We start from the raw sequence: 20,916 nt of genomic DNA on the forward strand, positions 1-20,916 counted from the left end.
ATAAATAGAAACCTCATAAAAATGTCGGCTTTGACCACCCAACAAATGCAAAAAATAATTTTCCCACAAACAATAAACGTGTCATGTTATAAATAGTCGGCCATAAAACGCCATCACACACATGAATTCACACACCCAAAGAAAGCAGCGCACCAACCACCCAAGTGTCGCACACAATTGGGTCCCATTTCCACCGTCCGATTCCCAAAGCACGAAATTTGATGTATCTTCGGATCATGACGCTAAGAACGCGTCACTTTCCACGTGTCAGACTTTCAATGGATTTCCTCGTGCCAGGCTTCCCGCTAAAAATGACGGTGCCTATTTCCAGACACGTGTCGGGTAATGTTCGGCTGTGTATTTAAAGTCTGAATGCTTGACCGCCAACTTCAGCACCGGTTATTACCGGTAGTCTTCGCCGTTCGCTGACTCCTCCCATCTGACCATTGACTTTTCAACCATTTTTAACTCTTTTGCGCGAACACCCCCTCATTAAACTAATATTAACTAAAGTTCTTTCTTCCTTTCTATTACCTCACTTCCACACACTCATTCTCTCTTGCACCCCAAAACCTTCACCTCCTATTCCTCTTCATCATCTTCATTTTCTTCTTCTTCTTCCCTAAATCTGTATAATCACTGATCATGGCAGGGGAGAACAGAGAGATGTATGAAGGTGGTGGAGGGTTTCAGTTCCATGATGATCTCTCCTTGTTCTTCACCGGACAAAGGAATGGGGGCAGTGGATCAGGGATGCTTGACATGCTTAAAGAAGACCCTGCTACCAGTTTCATGGGCTTCAATGAGTTCTTAGTTGGCACTGGTGATTACGGTGCATTGCCGAGGTCTTTGGAGTTGTCGTGTTGCTCGCCGGAAAACTTCTTTGGGTTAGGTGATGGGGGGAAGGGGATGGGAGAGGTGGAGGTGGAGACTAAGTGTGTTGGTGGTGTGAATTCTAATGGTGTGATTAGTGGCGGTGGATTAACTCCAGTGACACCAAACTCTTCGGTATCTTCATCGTCTACTGAAGCAGCCGGAGAGGAGGATTCAGTGAGAAGTAAGAAGAATGATCAGCAGCAGAGTGAGAAGGGGTTGGAGATAGGTGGAGTACTTGATGATGGAACTGACAAGTCTAAGAAAGTGTAGGTTTTCATCACTCTTTTTGCTGATATTTTTAGGGTTTTCATGTTACAATGAAGTTAAATCTTTTGTTCGATCTCCATACTTAAGTAATCAAGTTGAACATATGGTTTATTTTTTCCTCTGGGTTTTAAGTTTCTCAAGATCACATTGAAGCTAGCTAGAATTTCCTTTTGGTTGGTTACTTAGCTTCATTGCAATCAAGCAATATCTTTGTCAGCTAACTAGCTATAGTTAGGTTTGGCTGTGATATCGATCGCTAGCTAGGGTGGTTGTTTACCAAGGGCGTGGAAGAATAAAAGTAGCCATCATTCAATCTTTGAGAACTTTTCCAATTGATTTGATAGCCGTAAAGGGACTTCTAGCAAGGAAGAAAATAATGGAAATGGACCAGTCTGAATTGAAGATATGGGAACACATGTTGTACTCTTTTATCAGATCTAGAGCCACAAAAAATTTACTGTTCTAATGGTTGCTCAGGACCAAACCAAGAAGAAAGGGAGAGAAGAGACAAAGAGAACCTCGCTTTGCTTTCATGACTAAAAGCGAGGTTGATCATCTGGAAGATGGATATAGATGGAGGAAATATGGCCAGAAAGCAGTCAAGAACAGCCCTTATCCAAGGTATAATTATGATAATCTTATTCTCATATATGTGAACACTAAAATTTATACATTGCAAGTAAGTGGAATATTATATTTTTCGGCTTATTTTATCGAAATTATTGTCATTGTTAGGAGCTATTATCGGTGCACGACACAGAAGTGTTCGGTAAAGAAGAGGGTGGAGAGATCATATCAAGACCCGACGATCGTTATAACAACATATGAAGGGCAACACACTCATCAAAGTCCGGCAACACTACGCAGTAGCTCACATATTTTATCTTCTCCGAACATGATCCACCCGAGCTTCGCCCATGAGTTCATGATGCGTCAAATGCACCAACCGATGGCCTTTCATCATGCCAATGTAAATGCTGCTGCGAATGTGAACACTACTATGTATCTTCAAAGCCTAACTTCTCCACTCCAACAACTGCAACAGCTCCCTGCAGACTATGGCCTCCTTCAAGACATCCTTCCAAACTTCATGGAAAGCAGTCAATTACCATGATCATATATATATATATATATATATGTTATTTAGGCTAACTAGTATTTAGGCTCAACGATCTCTACTCATCTTGTACATGCATGTACTTTGAGTCCTAATACTATGAACTTAAATTGGTATTTCAGGCATATATATATATATATATATGCATGGAGAGATGAGTTGATGACTAGCTATATAAATAAATATTATTTAAGTTAGAATATTCCTGTTGTTTCTTTGGTAACTTTCATGAGTACTCAAAGTTCAAAAGCAAATCTAGACAGTGTTTGTCTAGATTTGATAACAATGCATTTATGTTGCAGCTTGGTGTGCTGAGAGAGATGATCAAGTGGCATGGATTTTTCCTTGAGGAATCCATGCTTTTGTTAGCATTGCATTTAATAGACAGAGGTGACAGAAGCAAGATGAACTACTGGATATGTTTGGTAGGAGTTATTGTGGAAAGGATTCGGGCTATTTATGAATAAGAATTTGGAAGTTGTGGTTGTTTTTTTGGTGATGTTGAGCTTCCAAAAGGTACTTCAATTACTACACCTCCATCCCTCTCTTTATGATCCCCCAAAACTTTAATTTTCTACTTTTATAAACTCTTTGTTTCAATTATTATATGTCACACACACACACACACACACACACACACAAATATAATATTGCAACTGAAACTGCACGTAATTAATATGATATGATTTTGGGTTAGGCTTGTTGGAACTAATAGTTTGTATTTGAGTAAAATAGAATATCTTTTATTAAGGACATTGCAATGAGTTTGAAGGTTTTCTAAACATGTGGTCATTAACTTTCTGGTTGCTTGTAGGATTTTGATAATATGGTGGAATTGGTCATATGTAGAATGAAAAAGAAAGGTTCCAAAAGTGATGCCATCTAATTAATTTACCTGAAATACTTCATCTTTCTTTAGAATATTTTGGATTTAATTTATGCATGACTGAGTTTGGTTAATTGCACAGTACTGGAAGAAACACACATGGCCTTCCCCTTCAGAGAATTCCGCACTAGCATATATGTGAAATTCATGAATATGTGACATTGATTGAGGTGTGTGTGTGATTGTTTACTTTTATTTTATTTTTTTATTTTTTGAAAGAGTACTTGTGTGTTTTTTGATCAAAATCATGACTTTTCCATTGAATTAAAATTTTAATAATTGATGGCGTCTTTTCATCCACGAAATAAAAATATTAGATTTTGATTTTTATGCAGATATTAAAATCTCGAAACATCATGTGAGTCTTATTATAAGTTTACATATGTAGATATGTGAATAAGTACAATATATATATATATATATATATGTACAGAAATAAGGAATATAGCCCAATATTATTGGAAACCCAGGACACACGGGACACAACCTTTCAAACATTCAAAGTCTCTACCAAACCCTTTTATGTATTAAAATATCTCAAATTCTCATCCACTCATATATATATATATATATATATATATATATATAGTTTTTGGGTTTTAGTAATCATTCATAACTCATAAGCACAATATTACTATTTATGATATAGTGTAGAACCGTTGGATCGAAATCCAATGGTTAATAACAACGTTTATAAATTTAAAATCTACAAACGTTGGAAAGTCTAGTAGAAATAATGTTCGACGCTTCATATTTGTTCAATTACTGTATACAAATTGATTGAATGGTTCAGATCAAATCACTGATAAAAAATACATACATAAATATATAAAATATTAACTTCATATCGCTAATCCATATATATATATAAACTCTTACAACAATCATTCTTCCGAGCAAATAATATTTCTTTTTAGGTAATTGAATTTAATAAATTCATCATGTATAATAAAACAAGTATTCAATATATATTATTGAACCCACATCATATATATAATAAAACAAGTATTCAATATATATTATTGAACCCATGCAGGGCAATATAAGAGAGAGAGAGAGAGAGAGAGAGAGAGAGAGAGAGAGAGAGAGAGTGAGAGAAAAGGGGTGAGGAGACAAGGCGTGCAAATGAGGCTTTCATGTGAGATCATCTTGGTTATCATATCAAGGGAGAGCATTGATCAGCCATGAAAGCAAAGAAAGAGCATGCATGCAAAGAGGGAACTTGGACTAGCCCTCTGATGTTGATCAGATGGTGATGTTTCTCATTCTTTAGTTTCAAGGTTTGCAGCTTTGTGGCAAATCAATGGAGTACGGTTTCTGCACGCATGGCCATTATATGTTCAGGGCTCACCCTTTCATGGAACCTCTTTCAAGTCTCATCTCTCTAACACTTAAATACTGACTCTTACTAGACATGCAGAGGAGAGATCACCATGATCTTTGAATCTAAAGTGAAAAAGCCATGCAAAAAAGTAATCCATGCTAGCTCTCCAAGAGTTAGATTACCAGATTCTAATGGCAATGGCAATGCTTAACACAATGGCAAAAAAAAGTTAACAGAGGAATATGATTCCAAAAGGCAGACAAGCATAACAACAGTTTTGAGATTTTATATTTAGAATGTGCCGATGAAATGTCGAACATCACAAAGGATTCGATAGATTAATAATATCACACCAACTTACAAAGAAAGGAAGAAAAAAATTAACACAGTTCTGAAGAGAAGCTACACACCAAAGGCCCACCAGCAAACAACAAAGTATAAAAGCAGAGCCTGGTTTTTCTACTCTTTTAATAGGGAACACGCCAACATCATCCCCATGATCTAATCATGAAGCATGAAGTAGCAATGGTTTATGGGAAGCACACAGCATGAGCTATTATAACACATATAATAAGTACGAAAGGTTTGTGTTACGAGAAGAATTCACTTTAGTACCTTTAGTCATTCCCCATCGAAGATCATATGTTGAGGAAACAGTTGGCAACAATGCTTTACTCCTCGAGATTTTGAATCCCAAGCTTCTTTGCCTCCACTTTGAGAGATTTCAAGTATCTGACAGCTTCATCGAGAACGGCAGGAGTGTCTAACTGTTCACCGCCAGGTATGATTTGCCTGAGAGCCTTGACCATCTTCTTCATTCTCTCTCTCTTCCTTCCGCTACTGTTGGCACTGCTCGAGAATGAACCCTGAGCCGAAGAAGGGAAAATTGTTTTCTGAGATGTTGATCTCATTGTCGAGGATAAAGAGTATTGCGGACTGCCTCTCCAGTTGCATGGAGTGTGACCGGTGCTTATCACATCATCATCTTCTTCTTCTTCCTCTTCAGAGCACAGCAACGCATCGATCTCTTCTGTATCTTCTTTCATTGAAGAGGAGAGTTTACCCTGGTTGTCAATAGCACTATCCAGGTTTTTGCCAATCTCATGTGGAAATGAAGGATGGATGTCAAAGCTCGGGTAAGAGAAATTATGGGCCAATGCAGGGTGAAACATGACCCGGCTTTTGTTATCTGTCTGGTCAAAGATGATGAAATTCTTGGGGCAGGTTTCCATGGGTTGGAACTCAAATCCGTTCATAAGTGGACCAGGAAAATCTCGGTTCGCCACTGGTACATCGGGAAGAAAGGAAGGTGCAGCATAGGCACCATAATTACCACCATCTCCCAGATGGTTATAACCACCCACTTGATACCCATGAGACTGAGATCCGTTCCCCCTTAAGTACATCCAGTCACTCGGCATAGGTCCCTAACGCTCTGCTCTGCTTGTCGAGTTCTTAACAGAGTGCCCAAACAGGGGACAGGCTATTGGTGTTGCGTAGGCCAACACTTAAATTATATATCATAAACCCCAAGCAATCCCTAAGCTTAAATTTGAAGTATAGGCTGTCAAGAGAATCTTGCAATTATGAGATTATGACACGCAGAATGGAGATTAATTATCTATCCCGAAGTTGGCCATCCTCCTAATTTCACTACCGAAACCCAATTACCTTCTTATGCTCAAAGACACGAAAAAGAGAAGCTATCTTTCTTAACGCTGAACTATGATTCAACCTACGTAACAGGCTTAAGCAACTGACGGAAATACTCAGCCTGCCAATTTAAAAAAATAAACAATAAAAAGCTCTCAGCATTGCATATTGACAACTAGAAAATTGAAATATATAAATCAACTCAAAGATAAGTTAATGCAACAGTAGTTAAAACACTAAACTGGAACAATAGAACATGAAAACAAATCATATAGCTGATCAGTGACAGGGTGATAAATATCTTTAGGCAAAGCCTTCAAATACATCAAATGATCAAATCATGCTTGTGCTCTGCTCTTTGAACAGAAACCATCATATAGTTCATGTCCCAAACTATCCTTGGATTAGGACTTTGGATATAAATATATATATATATATATATATATGATGAAACTGAAACTAAAACATGAAATTGAATCATTTGTAAGATTAGATTAACAAAAGGAGATGTAAATGTGTAAGAACAAATGGAAATTCAAATAGAGAAAGAGATCGCGGTAAAGTACCTGGCAAACTTGCATCAATTGGTTATATGCGATGATTCTAACATTCATTATGTTTTCGCCTACTCTCTGCACAGCAATGTACATCCCCACTTTCCTCGAAATAAATGTAACTTAGGCTAAAGAACAGTTGACAAAGATCAAACCCTAAACTAATTCACCTGCACAACAACAACATAACATAGAAATGAACATCAAACGAATCAAAACAACTAATTAAACTAAAAGAAAAGATAAACCATTTCTATCAATCAAACAGAAAAATAAAATAAAATAAAATAAAAATAAAATTTTGAGAGACTCTATAAACAAATAAATCAAAGCTTTTTGGGGGGAGAATCACAAGTAGAGATCATACACGATAACACGGAAACGAACGCACTTCCTGACGCTGCTAAAATAGTTGGAGAAAGACGACACCCACCGCATGCTGCTCGATCAAAACCGCTCCTTTTCTTCAAACCAAATCAAAAGAAAACAATTAGATAAAAACAAAGTATATGAACCAAAAGAGAAAAAGGAACGATCTTTAAGAGGGAAAACAGGAATATGAAGACAAAAGATGAAAACTTTACTATAAAACAGAGACTGATCGGCAAAAATAAAAAGATTTTAGAGAAAAATGTGGAGCAAACCTGGATCAAAGGGACTAATTTGTTAAAAAAATTTCTCTTTTTCTTTTGGTTTTTGGTGAAGGGAAGGAAGAGAAGGGACTCTCGAAGGGGATGAGGTTGGATTTGCGGAAACTTCGGGGAGCTTTCGGCACGAATTCGGAGGGCGGAGCAGGCGGAGAAGATAACAAAAGAGCACGGGGGAACCGATTGACAAAAGGTATTGCCTTTTCAAAGAGAGAGAGACAGATAGAGACTCCACTTAACCTTAACTCAAGGGTTGGGTTTAACTAACCTGAGGTTCATATTTAAGACTAATTTTATTTAATTATAATTATAATTATAATTTATTAATTTTTTCAAACCGAAACAAAATATAATAAAGTATGAGAAACGTGACATAGTTCTGTGGTACTCATCTTGTATTAAATTTAAAAGGATTCGAATTCAAGCCCCTCAACTCGTAATTTGTAGTATCTCTTGTAGGAGATATGTGTGAAAATATTTTTTTTCTCCTTTAGTGCTAATGACAGAAAAAATTATCTCAAAAAATTTTGCAAATCATCTTAATTAGTGCATTCGGCATGTTTTTGATTAACAACACTTGTGATTTTTGTAAATATATAAATAATAAAATATGAAAATCAATTCTTTTAATCGGTCACTAACCGAACAACCCCATGATGGGTGATCCTCTCAGGATAGTTTTCAGGGCATCACTTTGTTTTTTCTTTTTTGGTTTAATTGCTCTACATGTCCCTGTAATTTTGTACTTTCTGCCTTTTTAGTCCTTGCAATATTTTTAGGTACAATTAAATCCTCATATTTAGTCAAGTTGGGTCATTTCAGTCCGTAATGTAGATGAGTAAGTGTAATTTTAAAGACTTAATTGTACCTAAAAATATTAGAGTGGACTAGAACGACATAACTCGACCAAATATGAGGACTTAATTGTACCTAAAAATATTAGAAGGACTAAAAGGACAAAAAGTATATAATTATAGGGTGTACTGCAATTAAACCTTCTTTTTTTCAATCGGTTTTGTAACTTGTGTTCACATGTAATGGTTTTTTTTTTAACGGTTTGCTTGCTTAATTAAATCTATCGTTTATGTATTTTATCAAACAAATAAAATAAAATGGGTAGAAAATTTCTTAACAACAATGTATTTTATTTAATTACTTTTAAAATAAAAATTGGTTTCTTATTAAATTTTTTTTGGAGAGAATTTTTTGTTTGGTTGTTATGTGTTGGAAAATTTTTTTGTTGAGTTTATAGAGAGGATAAAGAGAGCTAGACAGCTTAAAAAAATAGAAAAAAAACTAAACACACAAGATACAGCTTAGAAGCTAAGCCCATAAGCAGTGGCTGCTCTCAGCAACCACCGTGAACGTCCTTGATGGAACAAGGAAACATCTGGGTGAAGGCGAGCTTGATTAGCAAGGACATCGGCAACTCCATTAAGGTCTCTAGGGATGTACTCCAGAGTCAAATTGTTGTTGTTGTCCAGTAAATGTTGAATTCTACGAAGTTCTTCCTCAAATCTCCAACTAGTGTAGCTATCACCTTGGCTCACCATCTCCACAATTCCAAGACAATCACAAACCACACGGTCTAGCTTCACAATCACATGCATTTAGACCATGCTCAAGGGCTGCCAATTCTGCTCGAAAACTAAAATTCAAATTCAAAGTCATAGTGCCTGCCAACAGAATAGTGTTGTTATAACCTGTAACTACAAAACCAAGGCCACAAGGTCCAACAGAGTTACTCCAAGATGCATCACAAAACAAAGTAGTGGATCAAAGAAATCTAGAGCTAGAAAAAATTCCCTGACATTGGCTCTTAAATTCCTAGCATACTTAGTGACTAATTTCACAACTTATGCAGCAGTTTGATGAGTATTAAAACTCCTATTCCTAAAGATTTGATCACATCTTGCTTTCCAAATCGCCTAAGCCGTGGTAACAAGCAAAGCCGGCATGGGCCTATTTGCCCCACCAACATCTTGATTATACTTGAGCCATGTTCCATCATGAAAGTCCTTGATGCTTTGAAGATGAGTTCTAGTCATGTGCTCAACCAAGAGCAAGCATTGCCTACTTGTCCTACACTGCCTAAAAAGATGTTGCATCGATTCCCTTCCCATTCCACACAACGGGCAAAGAAGCTGAGGGCCAATATTGAGGCTATATAAAAATTCATAAATTGGAATACGACCATGTAGCATCCTACAGATAAACACTTTGACTCTAGGAGCTACAAGAAGCCTTCACAAATTATTCCAGCCTTCCCAAATCTCATCATCTTCCAAACAATTCTGATTAACATGATTGTAGACGACCGTGGAGATTTTATTTGAAACAATCATAGGAAATCAGACCTATTGGTTAGGAGTGGAATTATTAAACACCATAGATCTTAATATTTCCCAATCCAAATGAGGTCCCAGAAATTCCATCAAGAAGTTATGATGAATGCAATTATTGTGCAGAAAATCCGAAACACCCAAGTCATCCAAAGGAAAATCCATGTTTATGAAGGTAGGCTTAAAAGCAAGAGGAGTATCAAAAATCCAAGGATCTTTCCAAAATTAGTGGAATCTAGATTGCAATCCTTAATCCAAAGGGTGGTTTTAAGGCAATCAGCAAGCTTGCAAAGCATGTTAAAAAACCAGGAGGTTTTTTTAATAGAATAACTGTCCTAGATTCTAAAAATACCATACTTAAGCTTTAAAATATGAACCCAAAATTTGTTTTCAGAATTCAAAACTTCAAAAATATTCCTTGCCATTAGGGAAATCTTAACATTTCTAAAATTCCTAATATCTAAACCTCCCTCAGATTTTGAGTTGTTCCAACCCATGAAATGAAAGCCACTGTGATTGCTACCATTTCCCCACAAGAAATTCCTAGCCACCTAGGAAATCTCATCAAGGATCGAGTCAGGCACCGGGTAGCAAGATAACATATATGAAGGCATAGACAGAAGGGAACCGTTAATGAGAACAACTCGACCAGCTGTGGAAATCTTAGAATGATTCCAAGAGTTTACCAAATTATCCACCTTTTCAACTATGTAATGACATTGTTAAACGGACAATCTTTTGGGAGAAATGGGGATCCCTAAATAATTGAAAAGGGCCCACATTCATCCCAAGACTGGAATTGATAGCAACTCTAAGGTTTTTGTTTAGCCAATTAGGAAAGTGAACAGTGGATTTGCTATGGTTAACCTTTTGACCAGTTAAATCTCTATAAATATCTAGGCATAGCTTACAGTTTCTAGCAGCAACACGGGTTACCCTAGTGACAATAATGAGATCATTGACAAACATTAAGTGATTGAAATTGACAGTAAGGTTTCATTTCATGCTTGTGATTGAGAGGTATCGAGTTTATCGAAAGTTTTGATGGGATAAAATAGATAAATGCAGGAACCGTGGGCTAGCCTTGGTATAGTAACCACTCGTGCTTGTAATTGAGAGGTCTTGAGTTCGAGTCTCTCATATTACAATTCATTTTCTGGGTCTCTTGTGGGAGTTTTGTGTGAAGATTACCTCTCGTTCTCCTCTTCAGGATTGCATGACTGGAGGTTTATCTTTAGGAAATCAATCAAGCCACTATAACTAGTGGACTTCCATACATGTTTGTCTTTTGTTTTGTCGCTTGTCGACTTCGTAAAAAAAAAAAATAATAAACATTCTTTTAAAACAAATTAATATAATTTTGAATTATATGAAAAAATATATTGATCCGAAAAGATATAGCAAGTTGGCCCTTAACATTAAAAGAAAAGCTAATTAAATAAAATTGTAATTTTGGATGGATTACATTTCTTGTGTTTAGTTAATAATAAGTATTTAAATCAACAAAAATTAGGCCATATATAAATATAAAATTTAAAATAAAAAAATATCAAAATACAAATATTAATATAGAGCCTTTCCTGCTTCCTCTCCTGTTACTGCTCAACTCTCTAGCTGTTTTGTATTAACTCCTGTACTTATATCTGTGAAATGATTTGATTTGATTTTCATATTGTGGATTATTTTTGTTTAATATAATAATTTTTGTAAAAAAACTCATAGCTCAGTGGTACGGTCATACATGCTTAAGATCAAAACATGGGATTTTCATTACTCCAAATTATAATTCTCCCAATAGCAAAGTGGTGGTAATGGGTTCCTGGCATAGGCTTATTACCTGAGCTTCATGTCTCCAAATGAGAGTGCAGAGTTGGATGTTCACTTTTCGCTCCGTGCATGCTCCTGACTCCGTTGCTTGTACACTTTATAATATATATATATATATAATATTATATTTTGGAAAAAAATCAATTGATTTTCAACAGGAGAATATTTAAACATAAATTCAATTTCGTTTTAACAAATATTTTGAACGTCAGAATAAATAAATAATACCTATCTGATCTCATGATTCTCATTTGATTATTAATTTAATAGGCAACATATTTCAATTATTTTAATTTTATGAGCATATGAATGCCCACAACTATTTGTTTTCCAAACACATCAGCAGCTGTTGTTGCGCAAGTCTCTGAGTTCTATTATATTTTATTTTTTAATCTCCTACCCATGTTTCCAGCGGTGGTAGTACTTAATCTTCATTTCATAATAGTAGAAATTAAATTAAAAGTTTTTAAAGCACTCTAGTTTGCCAATTAATTTTTTTCAAGCAAGTTTAGGCCGACCTAAATTTATCTATTATTAAAAAATTAATAGAATACAATTATTATATTAATGCTAATAATAAATAAAAATATAATAGCCATCCTATAACAGTGTAATTGGTATTTTTTTCTTCCTCACTATTCAAATAACAAAAAATTGTGTTCTATCGGCATCTTACCCATATTTTTTTTATTTAAAAATCATATGTATAATATATAATAAAAATACAAAATAACTTATAATATAAATCAACATAAAATAAAACCAAATCCATCAAATTCTTTAAAATTTTTTAACCTGTTAATTTTTTTTGAATAAAATAGATAAATAACAACTTTATTAAACAAAGCGGAGGAAAACATGAAAAAAAACACTACAGAAAAGAGTGAAGCAAACTGACACCTGTTAATTTTTTTAAACCACCATATATACTTAATCTTGATATTATTGAAAAACAAGGTTTAGAAAAACCTCTAGATTATATTTAATAAACACTATAACTTTTGCTATCATCTTGAGAATAGTCAAGAAAAACGGACACTACTCCTTTGCATGTACTTACAAAAGGAATAAGTCAAAGTTTAAGATAATCATCAGCTAATTAATTATATTTATTTTGACTGTTAAACCTGGTTTGATCATATTAAATGGGATTAGGACGTTTGTCTTTATTTGGGCTCTTGATGATACTTCATTGTGTACATAAACATTGCATCTTGGCTTGTGTTATTTGGATGTTTTTATATTAGTAGTATATTAGTATTCTCTAAGCAATTAACAATCCAAAGATGGATAAAAGTATATTCTCAAAAGATTAGCAATTAGTTTGAATATCTTAATTCAATCATATTACCTCTTATTCTAGAAGAACGCATATTTGCCGGAATTATTACTTGCTTTCATATTGAAAGATTTCCATTTATTTTATTTTTAAAAAACAATGGAAAAAGGTTGATTTATTAGTGATTGAGATTATTATAAGTGAGATTGATGTTCATATTGGAGTTGTTATCACATCTTTAAGTATGTCAAAATTAAAATCTATTAATATGGTTTTTATTTACAATTATAACTTTATATTTTATTCCATTTTAAGACGAATTTATTAGAGTTTTATCCATATTTTATTTTTCATTGTGTGAATAAGATTTAAAAAAACTTGACTTAGAAATTTTTTTTTTGACTTGTTATTATTGAATTACGCACAAGTCAATATGCCATATTTGAAGGTATATATATCTCTATCGTAACACTAAAAAAATATTTAGTTACTTATATACATACATACGACATACATGTATATATTTAAAAACTAAAGAGAGAGAACTAAAGTTGAGAGTCATGACGTAATAGCAAAGGTCATAAGACTTGGATTAATGCAGGGTTGCATGGATTGCCACGTCTCATTTACATAAGAATACAACGCTTGTATTTATTTATTTATTATCTATTTTGTTATCATAAATCAAACCTCCCCGTTTTGTCATCATATATTCATACAAATATAATATGCCTCCAAACTTTATACAGTCTTACAGTACATATAAAATTAAGGGTTGTTTATAAATACAAAATACTTCATAGGCGGTTGAGTGCTGACACAAATAAACAATATTATAATAACAAACGTTATAATTTATAACCTTTGTTATTATAATATTGATATAATATATATTATATATAATATATACGATATATAATATATAATATATATAGTACAAACAAAACCAGTAAAACATTAATTAAAACCAGCTGTCCTACAAATCATCAACCCTGTCCTCTATATATTTTCACAAGACCATATATACTATGATACATAACAAGCTCAACTAAACAAATTAACCACTTATATCTTCATCTTCATCATGAATATATGGGGGGCGATGGTGGCGGTGGCGGTGGTGTTGGTGGTGGGGTGGGGGTGGAGGACGTTGGAGTGGTTATGGTGGAGGCCAAGGAGGTTGGAGAAGATGCTCAAAGGACAAGGGCTTCGTGGAGGGCAGTACAGGCTTTTTTATGGGGACCTTAAGGACAACGCTAGGTTGATAAAGGAGGCAAGGTCTCAACCTTTGGCCCTTAACTCTCATGACGTGGCTCCTCGTGTTGCTCCTCTCTTTCATCACGCCATGAAACTTCATGGTACGCATATATGCTTCTCTTAATTTCTATCTATCTATCAATCTGTCTTTTCTTTCTTTCTATGGGGGATGTTGTTCCATTTTGACCTTGAAGAAATGGATAATTAATTAGTTTTTATCTTTGTTAATATGCACATACTCTTCTTTCTGTTTGTTTCTATATATATATATATATATATATAACTATATATATATATATGTTAATATGTGCAGTTGAAGTGAATAATTATTTAGTTTTATGGCTTCTTAATTTCCTAATTCATGAGTTTACATCCTTACACAAGTTATTTAAAAAATTTTGAGTATTAAATTTTATGTTAAGTTATGATTTTTTTAATCATTTGAATCTATATATATATATATATATATATATATATATATATATATATATATATATATATATATATATTTGTGATTTTAGAGTTTTATATGAAATTCAAGCACACAGATGTATATATATATATATATATATATATATATATATGCATGCATATATGTATAAGAGTAGTTTTATAACTTAAAAAGTTATTATATAAAAAAGTTTAACTTTTTATTAAGTGTGTGCATGAGATTTTATAGTAAAAATAACACAAATGATTTGCTGATAGTTTGAACAGTTTAGTCATACTGATAAAAATCTTAAGTTGACTTTGAATGTAAACATTTAATATGAATGGGTTTTTGTACATATCAATGTATCGCTTTATATAGAAAAAATTTGTAGTTGTATTTTTAAAATATAATATTTGTAAAAATAGTTGATTTTGTTTTAATTTGTTATATATAAATAACTAAATTATTTATAATTGAGATTAATAAACTTTTAATCAAAAATAATATTTTTAAAAATATATAAATATTTATTAATAAATTTCATTTAAATAGTAAAAAATTAGAAATATTTCAATAGTTATAAGTACAAATCTTTGTACCTCTATAAAGACCAAAGACATGCACAATTTTTTTTTGAAGTTTTTTTTTTTAACTGATTTAGAGTCAGTACGTAGCACATAGAAATTAGTGAGTCAAAAATCAAATAAAAAATATATAAACAATTCTATACATAAATTGTTAATAGCGTGAGCATTAATGAGTTTGCTTGGGTGGGAGACATGACAAATCTTATGGTTGACAAGAAACTTCTAGTGATACTCAATCATGGCCCACTTGGTAATGTTTTAAATTTTCTTGAAAGCCCCACTATGGATTTTTTATTAAAAATCTTAATTAGTCACATCTCAGTAATTTTTATTTTATTTTAATTGGTCAGATCTAACTTAATTAATTATTAAATTTAAGCGTGTTAAACAGGTCAGTTTATTTCAAGAAAAATATCTTAATTTATGGAGCTTTTGTCTTCTTTCAACCAAATTAAGGGATGGCTTTGAGAGTTACTAATTTTTTATTTAATTTATAATTATTAGAAAAAATGTTTATAATATATCGTTATTTTTTTTAAATATGAACAAATGACGGGTAGGATTTGAACTTTTGACCTGTATTAAGAGGAAAATAAAATATATTTATTGAATTTATAATTTTTTTTCTATATTCATGCAAAGATTTTTTTTTTATGCAATTTTGTTTATAGTTAAAAAAATCAACTTATACATTTCATAGAAATATAGATTGTTTATTATTGTTTTTTATAATGAATGAAAAAACTAATTAGTAATTTACTTTAAAATAAAAATTTTAATTGCTTTTTAATCCAACGGCATATATACAAATATCAATTTTACAAAACCATATAAAACATTTTTCACCTTTTGAAGTAGTCAAGTAAATTTTTTTTTATTGCATCATCATCATTATTATTATTTACATTTTCTGCAAAATTTGCAACCTCAAACAAGGCTTTAAAAAACAATCTCAAAATGTTTTTTTTTTTTCAAAATTTATGAACTGAATGCAGGTAAAATCTCCATCACATGGCTCGGACCTTATCCTAGAGTGAGTTTAATGGACCCGGAATTAATAAAAGAAGTACTTTCAAACAAGTTCGGTCACTTTGTGAAGCCAAACTTAACACCACTCGGAAAACTATTAGCCCAAGGGCTTGCAAGCCATGAAGGTGAAAAATGGGCAAAACACCGAAGAATTATCAACCCTGCTTTCCATCTTGAAAAATTAAAGGTAATTTGTTAAGTCACTACATTAACATCACATATAATATGTAGACAGTACTGTAATAATATATATCATAATATATATTTATGCATATATATCTAACAAATAGTATCAAGTTTGCAGCGCATGTTACCGGCTTTTTCGACATGTTGTGATGAACTAATAAAGAGATGGGAAAACAAGATCAATGCTGAGGGTTCAATTGAGTTAAATGTATGGCCAGAGTTGCAAAATCTCACTGGAGATGTCATCTCTAGGACTGCATTTGGTAGTAGCTATGAAGAAGGAAGAAGAATATTTCAACTCCAAACTGAACAAGCTGAGCTTGTTATGCCAGCTTTGCAGTCTGTATACATTCCTGGTTACAGGTACATTATTTGTTAAACTTTAAAGCTTTATTTTGTTTTAATTTTCTCTCCTAATATATATATATATATGTAGGTTTTTACCGACTCCAAAGAACAATAGAAGAAAAGCAATAGATAGAGAGATCAGAATAATACTTAGAGGGATGATCGAGAAAAGAGAGAAGGCCATAAGAATGGGAGAAAGTAGTAAGGATGACCTTCTTGGTTTGCTAATGGAGTCCAACATGAAGGAGAATGAAGAACATGAAAGCAAGTTTAAAAACAAAGGGTTGAGTGTTGAGGAGGTGATTGAAGAGTGTAAGCTCTTTTATATTGCAGGGCAAGAAACAACATCATCTCTTCTCACATGGACAATGGTTTTGCTGAGTATGTATCCAGAGTGGCAGATTAAAGCAAGAGAAGAAGTTCTCCAAGTGTTTGGGAAAAACAAACCCGACATGGAAGGCGTAAGCCGTCTAAAAACGGTGAGTCATAATAATTTTAAACAGATAAAATGAGAGACCGAAACCTATAAGTAAACATGCATGGCTTGCATCTGATTGTATAACATGCATATACACTGCAGTTGACTATGATACTGTATGAAGTTCTTCGGCTATACCCACCGGCCATTTTCATGACAAGAATAACGTACAAAACAATGGAACTTGGAGGGATAACTTATCCTCCAGGAGTGCTACTCTCGTTGCCGATAATTTTTGTTCACCATGACTTTGATTTTTGGGGAGACGATGCAAAAGAGTTCAAGCCAGAGAGGTTTGCAGAAGGGATATCAAAAGCTTCAAAAGTTGCAGGTGCTTTCTGTCCATTTGGTGGTGGTCCTCGTGTGTGCATAGGCCAGGGCTTTGCACTGATTGAAGCTAAGTTAGGTTTGAGTATGATCCTTCAACACTTCTCCTTTGAGCTTTCACCTTCTTATGTCCATGCACCATACACTGTTATCACTCTTCAGCCTCAGCATGGAGCTCTAATCAAGCTGCATAAACTCTGATGCTATATATATATATATATATATATATATATATGAGTTTACTTTGATTTTAGTTGTAGCATCATCTTGTCACATGAAAATAATCATGTCTTGGTGTGGATGCATGTGGCTATATGCTACTGACTTGATTGTACAACACTGCCGAATTATATCAATTCCAAGGGTATTGGGGGTGCTGCTTGTTAGAACAGAATTGAAACTCCATATATTTGAAATTACAAAATTCTCTCAAATTTTTTTATTTATTTGGTGTGATTTAAAAATTTGACTTAATTATAAATCTAATTGGCTCACTTTTGAGTGGATTTTGGAATACGGTCAATTTGAACGTATTTCAAAATACAGGAGTTAAAATGCTTATCAAGAAGCATGTGAGGCATGTGAAAATCTATTTTTTATATCAATTTTATATTTTTAAAAATTATTTTATTATTTATAGAAATATTTAAATTAATTATATAATTTAATTTTAAAATCATAAAAAATTGTATAAAAATTATGTTTTATTTTGTACTAAATTTCAAAATGTTTATTTTAAATTTTGTTGTTATCGGATGATCAGTAATAATATATCCTATATTTAATATAAATATTAAATATATAAAATGAGCTAATTCACAAAAACATAATAATATATTAAAGTAACTAATAAATATATTGTTTATTTTATAATTAACAAAACTTGGGGCTATATATCAAATTTAAATTTACAAATCCTTCTAATTAAATACAAAATTTTATAATCCAGTATTTCAAATATCTCGAACCAAACACTGGATTTGACACTCCAAATGCAGGATTTACAAATTCATTATAATATGAAATCCATTGCATTTTCAACTACATCTAACCAAACACTATCGATTTTTTTTTTAATGTTTGTTCTTGTACAAGTGGCTAGTTTTCACATACTTTATTATATCTCAACTATATGTTGGAGGGGGATCAGACTCTCTACCTCTTGTATGAAAGTTAATTGTCCTGATAATCATTTATTGTTGCAATGGTCTTTTATATTTTTTAATAAATATTAGACTACAATAGTAGAGTATATATATGTAGCAGAACCCACTACATCATCTTGTCGAGCCATAGCAGCCTTGTGGCTTTGGTATTAGGAAATAATTCGAACAAAATGCTATGTTCTTTATTTAGCCATACCAAGAGTATATATCTCATTGCCCTCACCATGATTTGCTTCCTGAAATCACTCTAAGGGGCTGTTTGAATTGGTTGCCCATAAGTAGGTGTGTGTAATTTGACTTACAGGTAAAATCCCAACATAGGTTGTTTGGTTTGTTGTGAAGGGATATATGCTGTGATTTAAATCACTGATTTTGGGCTTTTTTCTACATTTGAACTTATGGCCAAATTGGTTATAAGTCAAAATGTAGGGAATGGGTTGGATTAAAGTCACCCTTTGGCCAAGCACATGACCCCTTCCTCTTCGTTCAGTCTTTTCCATTCCCAGCCGCTTCGCTTCCAAGCCCTCCCTTTCTTCAAAGCGTTGCCTGCGCGGTCGTCGCTCCTACGATCTCATGTCCCTTGCGTTGCCTCGCCGTCGCTCTTGCAATCTCATCTCTCTTGGCTCCAGTCATCTCGCTTGCAGGTAATCTCACTCTTCTCCACCGATGAAATAAATCTGATTTCTCATGTATTTTTCTTTGATTATCCACTGAAGGAATAAAGTAACCCTTTGGCAAAGAGCAGTGCGCTCTTGTCCTGACATGCTTTGGCTTTTAGAGGACCACTAAAGAGGTGAAGAAGGAGAAGGAGAAGGAAAGGAGGAGTTTTTCTAGATCTAAAGAGGTTCTCTGATCTATTTGCATCTTTTTTTTCTTTGTTGCTATGGGGTTTTCTTTGAATTATGGGACTTGTTTTGATGGTTTGGATGTATGGGTGAGCTTTTGATTCTTTGAGTTTGATTCATAGTCTTGTTTCCTGTTCTTTGGTTTGTTTATGTATTTTTTTTAAAATCATTCTTTCATATTTTTGTATTTGTTTTCTTTGTTTCTTTAGCTTTTCTTTGAGTTTTGGAACTTGTTTAGATTGTTTAGATGTATGGGTGAGCTTTTGATTCTTTCAGTTTAATTCATAATCTTGTTTCCTGTTCTTTTGGTTTTTTTATTTTAAAAATCTTTTTCATCTATTTGTATATGTTTTCTTTTTTCTTTAGGTTTTATTTGAGTTGTGGAACATGTTTGTGGAAATGAGCTTTTTATTCTTTGAGTTTGATTCATAATCATGTTTCCTTTTCTTTGGTTATTTTTTTTCTTAATTTAAACAAAAAATCAGATTTTTGAGTGACATACAAAAGTTTTGATTTTGGTTTTTTATTTATGTTTGATATCTTGTTTCATGCTCTCCTTTTGTTTGAAGAATGTAATGCGCAGTGGATGGTTAGTTTGCTTTTGTTGCTGAGAGTGTTATTAAGGTCATGTGATGACGGGCGCATAGACGACGTGGCATGTGCCTACATGGAGAAGTACGACGCAAGGGCATTTTGGTAATTTAGCAGCCGACGAGTTTTTTATGGTTGTACCGGGTCTATTTGATGGGAAACGGGTCAAGGAACAAAAGTCATGAGTTTGTGTCCCACAAACTCATGAGTCATACCAAAATTTGTAACAAAGCACAGGCTCAAACTAGATCGTTAAGTACTTCCCGATCAGTTTCACTAGCACAGCGGATTGCTCTTTCTTTCGTTAGGACCGCCATTGAAGACCAAGCCTAATGGTCGACCACATTCAACGGTAAAAAGGGCCAAATTCCATCGTTTAGGACTCGAAAACCCTAATTTTGTCATTTTTAGTAATAATTGATTTCGTTATATCTTAGGATAGAAATCTCTGATTTGAGGGCCGTTTGTGGCAATAGTCTTTATTTTGTTAGATCTTTATTTTCTTGTTGATATTTGAGAATTTACTATTTTTTGGTAAATTTTCGAATTATCTCCTTTCTTAGTGCTATTTTTGTCTATTTAATGTAAGCCTACGGGTAAAAGAAAATCAGTTTTGTGATCATCATTTTCTTGAGTAATAAAATTTTACTCTTCCTAATTCCTGGCTATCTTTGATCAACAGGGTTTGGACAACTTGTTACCGGCATTCGAAGGCGAATCAACGGGTTCAAGTATACCGCTGCATCATCATGACTTGTAGTTACAAACTTAAGGAAAATACATGAACTAGAACATAGTAGATCCTTAATGCATAACAAAGACTCATTATTGGATTCCAAGTTTGTGCTCTTACACATGGTAATTAAACTTTACTTATTACCATTTTCTTCTTCATTT

General features: G+C 33.3%; 3 protein-coding genes across 3 annotated transcripts; 2 read left to right on the forward strand and 1 right to left on the reverse strand.

Annotated features, from left to right (window-relative positions):
- Positions 1-421: 421 nt before the first annotated feature.
- Positions 422-2,447, forward strand: LOC120251191 (WRKY transcription factor 71-like). Its single transcript, XM_039259728.1, has 3 exons — positions 422-1,142; positions 1,621-1,764; positions 1,879-2,447. Exons 1-3 carry the CDS (start codon positions 646-648, stop codon positions 2,255-2,257), a joined length of 1,020 nt encoding a protein of 339 aa, XP_039115662.1. The 5' UTR covers positions 422-645; the 3' UTR covers positions 2,258-2,447.
- A 2,328-nt stretch (positions 2,448-4,775) lies between these two features.
- LOC120251776 (transcription factor bHLH144-like) lies at positions 4,776-7,511 on the reverse strand. The gene is made up of 4 exons (XM_039260419.1): positions 7,322-7,511; positions 7,045-7,141; positions 6,690-6,847; positions 4,776-6,244 (listed from the first exon to the last, which is right to left on the reverse strand). Exon 4 carries the CDS (start codon positions 5,889-5,891, stop codon positions 5,142-5,144), a length of 750 nt encoding a protein of 249 aa, XP_039116353.1. The 5' UTR covers positions 5,892-6,244; positions 6,690-6,847; positions 7,045-7,141; positions 7,322-7,511; the 3' UTR covers positions 4,776-5,141.
- A 6,363-nt stretch (positions 7,512-13,874) lies between these two features.
- On the forward strand, positions 13,875-17,825 carry LOC120251150 (cytochrome P450 CYP72A219-like). Its single transcript, XM_039259689.1, has 5 exons — positions 13,875-14,130; positions 16,045-16,265; positions 16,383-16,627; positions 16,701-17,091; positions 17,193-17,825. The coding sequence occupies exons 1-5, from the start codon at positions 13,875-13,877 to the stop codon at positions 17,616-17,618; spliced, it is 1,539 nt and encodes a 512-aa protein (XP_039115623.1). The 3' UTR covers positions 17,619-17,825.
- The last annotated feature ends 3,091 nt before the right edge of the window (positions 17,826-20,916 follow it).

The sequence above is a fragment of the Dioscorea cayenensis genome, chromosome 20 (assembly GCF_009730915.1).
Source record: "Dioscorea cayenensis subsp. rotundata cultivar TDr96_F1 chromosome 20, TDr96_F1_v2_PseudoChromosome.rev07_lg8_w22 25.fasta, whole genome shotgun sequence".
In the NCBI taxonomy this organism is placed as follows: domain Eukaryota; kingdom Viridiplantae; phylum Streptophyta; class Magnoliopsida; order Dioscoreales; family Dioscoreaceae; genus Dioscorea; species Dioscorea cayenensis.

What these genes read in the sequence shown, in the direction of transcription:
- LOC120251191 (XM_039259728.1), top strand. Translation starts at nt 646, where the DNA reads ATGGCAGGGGAGAACAGAGAGATGTATGAAGGTGGTGGAGGGTTTCAG. An exon ending in ACTGACAAGTCTAAGAAAGT is followed by an intron (nt 1,143 to 1,620) that starts GTAGGTTTTCAT and finishes ATGGTTGCTCAG; the next exon opens with GACCAAACCAAGAAGAAAGG. An exon ending in AAGAACAGCCCTTATCCAAG is followed by an intron (nt 1,765 to 1,878) that starts GTATAATTATGA and finishes TGTCATTGTTAG; the next exon opens with GAGCTATTATCGGTGCACGA.
- LOC120251150 (XM_039259689.1), top strand. Translation starts at nt 13,875, where the DNA reads ATGGTGGCGGTGGCGGTGGTGTTGGTGGTGGGGTGGGGGTGGAGGACG. An exon ending in TCACGCCATGAAACTTCATG is followed by an intron (nt 14,131 to 16,044) that starts GTACGCATATAT and finishes AACTGAATGCAG; the next exon opens with GTAAAATCTCCATCACATGG. An exon ending in GTATACATTCCTGGTTACAG is followed by an intron (nt 16,628 to 16,700) that starts GTACATTATTTG and finishes ATATATATGTAG; the next exon opens with GTTTTTACCGACTCCAAAGA.
- LOC120251776 (XM_039260419.1), bottom strand. Translation starts at nt 5,891, where the DNA reads ATGCCGAGTGACTGGATGTACTTAAGGGGGAACGGATCTCAGTCTCAT.